This window comes from Microtus ochrogaster, unplaced genomic scaffold (genome assembly GCF_000317375.1).
Source record: "Microtus ochrogaster isolate Prairie Vole_2 unplaced genomic scaffold, MicOch1.0 UNK18, whole genome shotgun sequence".
NCBI classification, from domain to species: Eukaryota; Metazoa; Chordata; class Mammalia; order Rodentia; family Cricetidae; genus Microtus; species Microtus ochrogaster.
In genome coordinates, this window is record NW_004949116.1 from 3,406,069 (window position 1) to 3,417,053 (window position 10,985).

At 50.8% G+C, this 10,985-nt stretch overlaps 1 protein-coding gene across 4 annotated transcripts in view; it reads left to right on the forward strand.

Moving 5' to 3' along the window:
- Positions 1-10,985, forward strand: part of Dpp6 (dipeptidyl peptidase like 6) — an 880,940-nt gene that overhangs the window by 860,196 nt on the left and 9,759 nt on the right. For all 4 annotated transcript variants that reach the window (XM_026789414.1, XM_013353878.2, XM_026789413.1 and 1 more), the window contains exons 18-21: positions 799-897; positions 4,234-4,303; positions 5,601-5,795; positions 9,153-9,207. In XM_026789414.1, the coding sequence (XP_026645215.1) occupies positions 799-897; positions 4,234-4,303; positions 5,601-5,795; positions 9,153-9,207 (419 nt within the window). The remainder of the gene's footprint in view (positions 1-798; positions 898-4,233; positions 4,304-5,600; positions 5,796-9,152; positions 9,208-10,985) is intronic.

Below are 10,985 nucleotides of genomic sequence, written 5' to 3' on the forward strand. Positions count from 1 at the left end.
GAGAAGAGAAGAGAAGAGAAGAGAAGAGAAGAGAAGAGAAGAGAAGAGAAGAGAAGAGAAGAGAAGAGAAGAGAAGAGAAGAGAAGAGGAGAGGAAGCCCAGTGTGTTTATTACATATGAGATGGCGAAATAGGGTCTCACGGCCATTTCAGCAGGTGAACAAAACAGGCTTTCTCCATTCTAGCTCAAGAAACTGTCGACAGGGAGTTTGTGTGTTGTATCCTGAGAAGAAAGAGCCCTGAAGAGCCATGCAGATTAGTCACAGTGCAGTTACCCTAAGCAGACAACCTGCATGAGAGAAGCCAGGTCCTCAAGTTGCAAAAGGACTTTGCTATCTCTGGCTATGGTTACCAACTCCAAGTCTCTAAAGACCAGATAACTCATAGGTTAAAGTAAGAAATCTGGGGGGGGCGGGGGGGGCTGATAGAAGCGACAGTCCAGTGACTTCTCCGCTGTCATCACCTGGTCATGGTGGCGATTTTTCCCCACAGATAACTTTTTCCTAAACCCAACAGACTTAGAATAGGTCATACCAATGACACATGTCGGGAGAACAGACGTGTAGAGAGGAGGAGGTGGGAGGATGGAGCGCAGAGATGTACTCTGATGTGCCCCTGTTCCTGATTTGAAGTTAGGATCATGGGGCTAGAATGAGCTATCTGGTAACTCATCTTCTCGCTCTGTGCAGTGGCAAGCAACCTCCGGGGATGTTCCTGTGAAGCAGTGGGGAAGACATGTGAGAACCTACAGCCCACATAGGTCCAAGAATCCAATGTGTCTTTCTTTTGCCCTTTCCAGAAATTTTTGACTTGGAAGCAAATGAGCATGTGCAGAAGGCCATCAGTGATCGGCAGATGCCTAAAATCGAGTACCGGAAAATCGAGATGGAAGATTACAGTAAGTACCACCGGAAAATCGAGATGGAAGATTACAGTAAGTACCACGTTTCTGCCCTTAGAAAGGTCAACAGAACACCTTGGAGCTGGTGGCAACAAAAAAAAACCATAGGCAGAGCTGGTGGTTTCTCTCCTCGAGAGATGAGAATGGAACCTCTCCTCAGGTTACCACATCCGGGAGAACACCTTCTCTCCTCTGAATCATGCTGTCTTCCTTGCTCAGTGTCTTGCCTCCAGATGCTGGCTGTGAGCTAGTGAGAGGCATCCTTGATGCTGGAGAGATGCATGCAGGGGGTCATTGTCACTGCCTGAGGCGTTCTTGACACTGCTCCCTGGGCTTCTGCTCTCACATTCTAGCCACTGGCTTGTTTCTTGGGTGCTGCCTTGGCGCTAGGCTATGAGAACCATCCTGTTTGCTGGAACCAGCTGGTGGCAGCTAGCTCAAAACCTCATCTCTCAATCTGTGTGGCCCCCAGCTCACCCTGGCTGACTCTGAACTCACAGCTGCCCATTGTCCTTAACCCTAGAAAGCCCCAGCGTTCAATATCATCTCCATCCTTCCTAGGTTCTCTTGCAACTGAACACAGCACTGTTTAGTTAGCTGTTACTTAGACCCCCAAAGTTCCAAGGTACCCCTAGTCATTCATCTGGATCTCACTTGCCAACATCTCTGCAGTCATGGCCAGGCCTCAATTCCTGGGAGGATTCTGCCTGATCCACAGTCATTGACAGAGCTCTGGCTGGAGAGGAGAAGGTGGTCAGGCTTAGGGGAAACAGACAAGACTCGCAGGAGGAGCAGGTGGAACTATATATACCTTGCAGGCATCTAGAGGTAGAGCCGTCTCTACAACACCTGCATCTGCTCTGGCTCATCAGTGGAGCCAGTGGTACTGGACTGTTAGCATACACCCTGTGTTCTGCAGCCTAGACAAGATGCAGCCACCTGCAGGCTGCACACTCCCAGGAGCAGGAAGCAAGTACTCCAAGTGGCACAATATGACCACATAGTGAACACAGTAGGACAACTCATTTACAATGGAAAGCAAATGACATGGGTGTTCAGAAAAGAACAGAGATTGAGCCAAATTGTGTAGGAAGGTTGCGTGCACTGGACCAGAGGTTGTAAACGATCCCTTCAGTGGGCTCTGGGTTGACATAGACATAACAGCATCATCCAGAGCACAGCTTAGGCAAGAATAAACATGGTTTAGGGAGCCCCCTGTGGACTCTGCCCCTACCAGACCCCAAGCATGACATGATGCCACCAGCAGCTCACCAACAACCTGTGTGGTCCATCCCAGACCACTCACCAAAACACCCCAGGTTCCTCATCAAGTCGTGTGAGATTACACTACTTCCAGAAATGCTTGTATTGTCCCTGATGTCCTGTAGGAAGCCCCACCCACCTCTGGAGTCAGGAACATGGAAGCTGGCTAGACTGTAAGTCCAGTTCCCTCCAACCCACCCCAATCCAGAGACTTCCTCTTGTCGAAGCTCTGAGAAAGGGACAAGGAAGGGGGTAGGTAGCCTCAGGAGGAAGAAGAATTTAAAACCTGCACCCACAACTGAGATGGTCTACTCTGGCCAAGAACTGCGTCTATGCTCTGGATATTGTCCCCAGCATGCCGCTCTGACCTGCTGCAGCATGTCCTTGCTCCAGGCTTTTGTGGATAGGTTCCAGTGTGACTTGTCTCCCTGTTGGGTCTCCTCTCCCTTGCAGTTCCAAAAGCCCCTTCCTTCTCGTTGCTCCGCCTGTGGCTGTCATTGCATCTTCACATTCTGGAAACTGACGTCATCACCTTCCCTTAGGAAAGCCACTAAGGGCCTGTAGGAACATAGATAGCACTGAGCCCTGCTCCCAGGCCTCCCCAGCATTGTGGCAGGAGAGGGTAGCAGGGACCACCAGGTCCACCAAGGCCTGGCACAGGGAAGCCACCCTTTGGAGCAAAACATCTGAACCACATTGATCCCTTTCCCTAGACCTGTTTACAGTTTTGTTTTTCATTTCCGCTGCCAGATAAGGCTTCTTGGGAAAGTAAGTGTTGCGCAGAAAGGCTTCTTCAGTGTGGTCATCGGGCAGGCAACTACTTCCAAAGGTCCAACCCCGGTGTGACCACACCAGGTTTTGTGGCTATCTCTGTGATACCCTGCAATGCCTGCCTCTCTGCTAGTCCCTGAGCCACGGATCCAATTTGCAAGCCATTAACAGTCAGGCTGAGTTAGTAATGAAAGGCTGTCTGGGAGCAGGCTGCCAGGGCTGGGGTGCGTCTGCAGTTGCTGCACTAGGAAGCCACTAATTCCCATTTAATTGCTGGGCCTTGGTAATCTGGGCTGTAGTTACCCTCCATAAACAAATTCCTGCTGGGGCAGTGAGGCTTGTTCTGGAGGTGGGCTGAACAAAGAAACTGGTGTGGGGTAATTTCCTGAGACTTGGTTATTACTCCCCCCCCTTCCCCGCCATCTCACGCTACTGATGACTAAACCCAGTGACCTTGGTGGCCACAAGAACAGCACAGCTACTACAGCTCCTTCTATAGAGTCCAGTCCTTGAGGATCCAGCAGATAGTCAGACCTGCTGGTATGAACCTGCAAAGTCACTTGTCATGGTAGAGAGGTGCCCCTCCTCGCTCAATTCAGCATACCTCTCCCTCCAACATACCCCTTCACCTCAGACTCATCCTCTTCCAGAACACCTGCTCGCAGATATCCATCTGTTTGGGCTGGAGAGCTGGCTCAGCAGTTAAAAGCACTGACTGCTCTTCCAGAAGACCCAAGTCTAATTCCTAGCACCTACATGGCAGCTCCTTACAGTCTGTAAAACTCTAGCTCCATAGAGAACACCGTTCTCTGGCACATCTGTATCTGTCTCTCTCTCTGTGTGTGTGTGTGTGTGTGTGTGTGTGTGTGTGTGTGTGTGTGTGTGTGTGTGTGTGCAAAACCCCCATACACATAAAATAAAAATAAACCTATCCGTCTCTGGTGCCTGGCCGACCCAGCCCTCCAGGGCTCTCCCTGTGTAGAATTCTGCCACCAGCAGGTACCTGTGAGCCCTGAGGAAGTTACCCAGCCCTCCAGGGCTCTCCCTGTGTGGAATTCTGCCACCAGCAGGTACCTGTGAGCCCTGAGGAAGTTAACACACTTCTTGGGTGAAAAGGTGACATTTGCGCTTCAGACCAGAGTTATGAGGCCAGTGACCTGCCCAAGGGCTCACACCAAGTTGTTGTGAAAGCTCCCTGTGTGGAGTTCCCTTCCCACCCCAGGGCATCCACAGAAATGCAGACAAAGACAACCTCCTAGCCAGCTGCCCCTGACCAGGCTGTGTTTCCCTTGTCTCCAGACTTGCCAATGCAGATCCTGAAGCCGGCCACCTTCACCGACACGACCCACTACCCCTTATTGCTGGTGGTGTAAGTTTGACTGCCTCTTTGTTTCTCTGGGTGCAGGGGAAGGGGATGGTGAGCTCTTAAAGGGGGAAGTCGATGTATGATGTTGCTTGTTGAGTTCTAAAGATAGGTTGGTTGGTCAGCAAAGGATGGATTCTTTCTGTGACACCTGAATCTGCCCCACAGAGGTAGAAACACAGTGGGGCACCCAGGTTCCAGTGGTGTGTTTCTTAGCACTGTGGTGAGATTATGAGAACATTTCTGTCCTTGACAAGTATATAGGACCATGGTTATAAAACTGTATCATCTAGTGACATCTTCATATAGCTCAGCTTGATGTTTATACCACAGCCCAGCCAAACAACACAGTCCTCACAACACAACCCTGCACGGAACTGTGTGATAATGACACAAGAGTCACTCACCCGTACCTGTCCTTAGCATGGGCCATTTCCCATGGTAGAGATTTCCACTGGGAATGCTTTTGAAGCCACAGCCTGGGGTCTTCAATGGAGGAGGAAAGAGCCAAGTACAACGCCCCCACCCTCCTCACAGTGAGAGCTGCGAATGCCTGCTTCTAGGACAGAAGCACCTCATTCTTCAAACTGGAAAGTCACTGCTCCAGCTGTGTGCTGTTTCTTCCAGCCTCACCATAAAGAAGGTTTCTAAGTTAACGAGCCACTGGAAGAGTCAGGCATCCTGGGCTCTCAAATGGCAGCATGGGGGTGGGAGCAGACCAAGGTGTGTCAAGCCCCAAGCAGACAGGAAGAGTGTCATCGTGTTGGAAATGCTCACCAGAAGAGACATAAAGTTTTTGCCACGCAATACAAGGACCTGAATTCTATCTCTAGAAACTATATTTTTAAAAAGCCAGGCATGGTTGCATATCCTGTAAGCCCAGCACTAGGGAAGCAAACAGGAATGCCCCTGGGCCTCCCTGACATGGCCAGCCTAGCCTACATGGTTGAGTTCCAGGCCAGTGAGAGACTACAACAGCACAAAACAAGTCACATGGTGCCTGAGGAACAACAGCAGAGTTGACCTCTGGCCTATATACACATGCACGCTCACACGTGCACGTACACACACACACACACACACACACACACACACTCATTCTTGAGATGACTGGGCTGCCTTAGGAATCTCTGGGGGTATGTGAATGATAACTGGCTCAGCCATCCTAGACAGCAGAACCCAAGGCAAGGAGTGAGCATAGGGTACCAAGTAAAGGGAAAAACACACACCCCGCAGGAGAAACCTTCTCAGATGTGGTTCTTCCCAGCCATAATGAAGCATGCTGAAGATCTATCTCTCCTAGGGATGGTACCCCAGGGAGTCAGAGTGTGTCAGAGAGGTTTGCGGTGACCTGGGAAACCGTGTTGGTGAGCAGCCATGGAGCAGTGGTCGTCAAGTGTGACGGCCGAGGAAGCGGCTTCCAGGGAACCAAGCTCCTGCATGAAGTACGGAGGCGCCTGGGATTCCTGGAGGAGAAGGACCAGATGGAAGCTGTGAGGTGAGCGACCATGAGGACAGGGTGGGGCAGGGAAGATGCGGGGATGCTCTCAGCAGGGGCTGAACCTTGGGCATGTCGGCCACTGCTGCTGCCACCTATACACACATCCTGTGCTGGCCCTCACAGAGTTCTGTGGACAGGGAGACGGCCAGCAGGATTCTCCTGAAGGCTTCCGTGCTGGCTTCCACACAGCTTGGTGGCTTCCATATTGAACTGATCTAAGCATAGGGTCAGAGGCCAAGACTGAGCCGGTTCTATGTATTAATCACTTCTATTATCTCTGTGGCCAAGTCCCTCACAAGCAGCTCTTCCGGGAGGAGAGTTTTATCTAGGCTCACAGTTTGAGAAGATCCTACAGTGTTCATGGTAGCAGGAACCTTGGCTGGGAGTCCTCGAATCTCACTGGGTCAGGAAACAGAGAGGAGGGAAGTGTGGCTAGGCAATAAACTTGAAGGCCCACCTCCCAGTGGCCCACTTCCTCCAATGAGGCTTTACTTACTAAAACCTCCCAAAATATGCCACCAGCTAGGGACACATGAGCCTATGGGGGACATTTTATACCATTGCAGTCTGCCTGGCTTCTCTATGCTATGGCTTCTGTGGGGGGCTGTGCAGTCATCTCCAGAAAGAGAGAGAGGGAGAGAGGGAAGGAAGGAGCGAGGGAGGAAAGGAGGGAAGGAGGGAGAGAGGGAGGGATGAAAACCAGAGAGAGAATATGAATGGGGGTGGGGCAAGGCCAAGGGGTCTCCTCACTACATAAAAGGACCCTGTAAATATATGGGCAGCTGGACAGAAACGCCCTCTGGACTCTGAGCAGTGGCCTGTTTTCAGTTCTTCTCCACATGCTGTCGCCAAGTCAGTGAGCCCCACCAAGTGCCACCAAGAAGAGAAGGAGCTCAGTACCAAGGGTCAGGTACTCAAAACTATGCTTTACAATGTCCCCAAAATTTTAAAGGAGTATGAAGAACCCACCCGGATCTAACGGCAGTGGGAGTGTGTGCAGGTTGATCTTCATCTGGTGGTTGCTCAGGAAACAGAGCTAGACTGGAATCGAGGCTGAACGACAACCTTCAGAAGCCTGCCCCTGCTGCTTCACTCCCGCCATCTGGTACCCACCTCCTAAAGGGTCCATGGTTTCCCCACACAGCCCCACCACCCAAGGAGCAAGTGCTCAAGACTCAGAACATGAACTTGCAGAAAAGAGTTCAGATGCAAGCCCCATCAGGGGAGTGTGAGCCAACCAAAACAGACAAGATGGTGTCTTCAGATCCCATGCATCTTACAGACAGAAATCACATAGGACTGGAGTGATGGCTCAGAGATTAAGAGCGATAGCTGCACTTCCAGAAGACCCAGGTTCAATCCCCAGCACCCTCATGATAGCTAGTAGTTCAGAATTATCTCCATAAAGCCAGTTCTGGGGAACCCAATGCCATCTTATGACCTGTGAGGGTATTACATGCATGTCATACACAGACAAAGCCTCCATACACACAAAATAAGAAGGCACAGACAGGAACATCTCAAGAGCCCGACCATCATGGAAGGCATGTGTGTGAGGACGCTTTTGACAGAACTCAGCAACACACACACACACACACACACACACACACACTTGTATTTGCCTTTAAGGCAAGGAACCTTGTAGGCTCTGAAGGTCCATAGAGATGGTGGACCCCAGGACTGGAGCTCCAAAGACCAGTAGTGTCAACGAGATGCAGGTTCTGCCCATTTATACCGCCAAGCTGGACAGCCTCATTCTGAGTGACTTTTCTCAGCTGAGGGTAGCCATGACTATGATAACATCAGCTTCCACAGTCTTTCAGCATTACTAACTGGTCAGGACAACAGAAGACACTTCCAGAAAAGAAGAAAGAACTCCTTGGGCTGGAGAGATGGCTCAGTGGTTAAGAGCATTGCTTGCTCTTCCAAAGGTCCTGAGTTCAATTCCCGGCAACCACATGGTGGCTTACAACCATCTGGAATGAGGTCTGGTGCCCTCTTCTGGCCTGCAGACATACACACAGACAGAATATTGTATATGTAATAAATAAATAAATATTTTTTTAAAAAAAAGAACTCCTTGACTCGAAGCTGCTGAGTAAGCTTCATTTCATCTCCCCAGACTTAACCCTGAGTGATCCAGAACCAACGCCAACAAGAAACAGCCTAGGAATGAGTGCAAGGCTCAGCATCAGCAGCAAACAGCTGTATCATCAGACAGGAAGCTGGTGGCCCTGATTCTGGTTATAGGATAATTCCCATCAGAGGAAGGACTGGGACAAATGAACACTGGCTTCTGTCTGTAGGGAGGAGGAGCAGGTGACTGTCAGTGACTCACAGTACATGAGACAGACTTCCCAGGGAAAGTGAGGAGGCATCTCAACAGGCTGGAGTTAGAGGGGGCTCCCAGGAGCCATCGTGGGAGAACTGTCCTTGCCTCTTGCCCTCCAGCCTGGTCTCCCTCCCTGTCTTCTCCAGCTCTTACTTCATCTCATCTGGTTTAACTCGTCCCACTGAGGCTCAGTGTCTCCTCCCTGTTACGGAGAACCCCAGAGAAGGATCATGAATCCTTGAGACAACCTGTGAGCCTGTGGTCCCTAGAGTTACTTCCTCAGAGCTCAGGGACAAAGAGCTGATGGCTGTTTTCATCCATCCTTTATAAACAAGGAGTGGTCTCGATAGCTAATCCAAACCAACAGCAAACATGCTCTAGAGAAAAACCAGTGATGTCCGTCTCAACCCTAGGCGCTCACAAAACAAGAGCCCAGGAATGGCTGTAAGACTTGGCAGATTTTCAGTGTGGAAGGAGGAGACGGAAGCCAGTCCATCATGCTAACTCCCTGAAGCTCTCTAGACGGAAGCCAGTCCATCATGCTAACAACTCCCTGAAGCTCTCTAGACGGAAGCCAGTCCATCATGCTAACTCCCTGAAGCTCTCTAGCTCTGGCTGCTTCCACCTGCTCATAGACCCATGGAGCCCTGGATATAAAGTCCCCTGTAAGGTCACATAAACCAGCACCTTGCTAGAGAAGGGAAGGTGTGAGGTGGGGCAAAATGGGCAGGGCCCCTGGGGCTCCCTGCTGCTTCTAAGGCTCAGCTGGGCACCTAAAAGTTCCCCGGACGCGTTGCATTTAGAATGTGAACAAAGTGAGCTCCAAATAAATAAATAAATAAATAAATAAATAAATAAATAAATAAATAAATAAATAAATAAATGGAATAAGCAGCTGCATTTAGAATCCCAGGATTCTTTTTAGTTTGAAGAAATTTTTCAGGCTGGTCAACATGGCTGTGGAATATGGGCTGTAGAGGACACCTGCCTAGATCTCACGCCTCTCTTCCCTCGGCCTGCAGGACCATGCTGAAGGAGCAGTACATTGACAAGACACGGGTGGCCGTGTTTGGGAAGGTGAGTCATACTGTCTTCTGCCAGGGCCTCTGGACCCTGGAGGTTAGAACTGTGTCTCCCCATTGTCAGCTTCCTTCTGACAAGACATGGGTGGCCGTGTTTGGGAAGGTGAGTCATACTGTCTTCTGCCAGGGCCTCTGGACCCTGGAGGTTAGAACTGTGTCTCCCCATTGTCAGCTTCCTTCTGAGTCACTGAGGTCACCTTCGGCCCTGGGGGAGGGAGAGAAAGGAGAGAAAGGAGAAAGGGAGAGGTTAGTGACTGCACAGGGCAGGAGAGCCTATCTTTGGCCTTTGTCACATGAACTGGAAGGAGAGAAAGCAGGTCAGGCCCTCGTCAGAGAACTCCACTGAGCTCCTAATTTCTTCCCTTGCCGAGCCTGGTGAGCTCTGATGGGCACTCCAGGAAGAGGAACCAGGAACCAGGGTGTGGACAACTTCCACTGTACAACCACAGTGTTCCCCACCTTTGCTAGGATGGAAGGAAGACTGTGGGTTCCCTGTGGCTAAACCAGAGCAGTTTCCACCTGGCAGCTCATGGCATGGCCTCAGCTGGCCCATACAGGCTGCAGTGAAGGCCCAGGGATGGAAATTAGGTCTCCAAGGGCTTCTTGTAAGGTGTGCTAGGCCACCCTCCCTTCCTCAGGCCACCTAGACTGGAGAGCCCTTATTCTCAGAAAGCCAAGAGCTCATGCCTCATCTCTTTCCTCGTGGAAGCCCCACCCCTTCAGAGGAGCCCTGCAGTCAACACCAGAATATACCCCACAGACTGGTGAGCCGTGTACACTGGGGGACCTGATGGTGTCATATGGGAGACTCCAGAAACAAGCAGAACAGAGCCTATTTTTGTTCATGGCTCTCACCTAATACCTGACAAAAAGCAACTTGAGGGAGAAAGGATTTATCTTGGCTCCAAGCTCCATGATCGGGGAGGCATGGCAGCCATGATCATGGGAGTCTGTGTTACCTCTCTGAGGGTAAGGGGTCAGGAATCAGAGAAAGCAGAGGGACTGTGGCCAGAGGTAGAGTTGGTTGTGACCTTATTATCTTGACTGAGCTAGTATTCCAAAATTCCTTATTATTTAAAGAGGGCCCAATCAATGCCTGCCAGCTAGGCCCACGTCCCAAAAGTTCATTGATCTTCTAGAATAGTGCTACCAGTCGGGGCCTCGTTCAAAACGTGAGCCTGTGGAGTCACTTCATCCGAGCTTTAATCCACCTGAGCACATGTGGAGGCAAGTCCTCGGGGAAAATCGCCAGTGGGCTCCCCTCAGAGGCAGAACAGAGCCTCGAGATAGCCCTGAGACTTGTTTCTAGACACTTCTGCATGTGAGCAGCCCAGGGCCATAGATCACTGATAAACTTAACTGAGCATCAGTATTCACTGCACCCCTAACCCTCACACCCCTGACTTCCCAGCACCCCAGTGGCAGAAGTGAGGGGGTCCTCATGAATTTCACTCTCCCCAAACATATAACAATGTCCATCTAGAAGGAGCGCTAGCCTGGCCTTCTTCCTTTGCCTTGGACAGTAATACCCACTGGGACTGTATTACTTTCTCTGGCCACATCAGGCCCAGGGTCATCCGATTGTCAGTGGCCTTTATCCGAGTGTGGCCAGCTGGGCTACACAGTCAAGTGTGCCATGTGAGGAGGGACCATGCGCCTTCAGATGTCTTCATCCCCCCATGGCTAGAGCCAGGCAAGCAGCAGCTTGGGTTACTTGCCAGATCTTTGCTTTCCTGTTCTGCCAAATGGGGCCTCAACTTTGTTTAGTAGCCC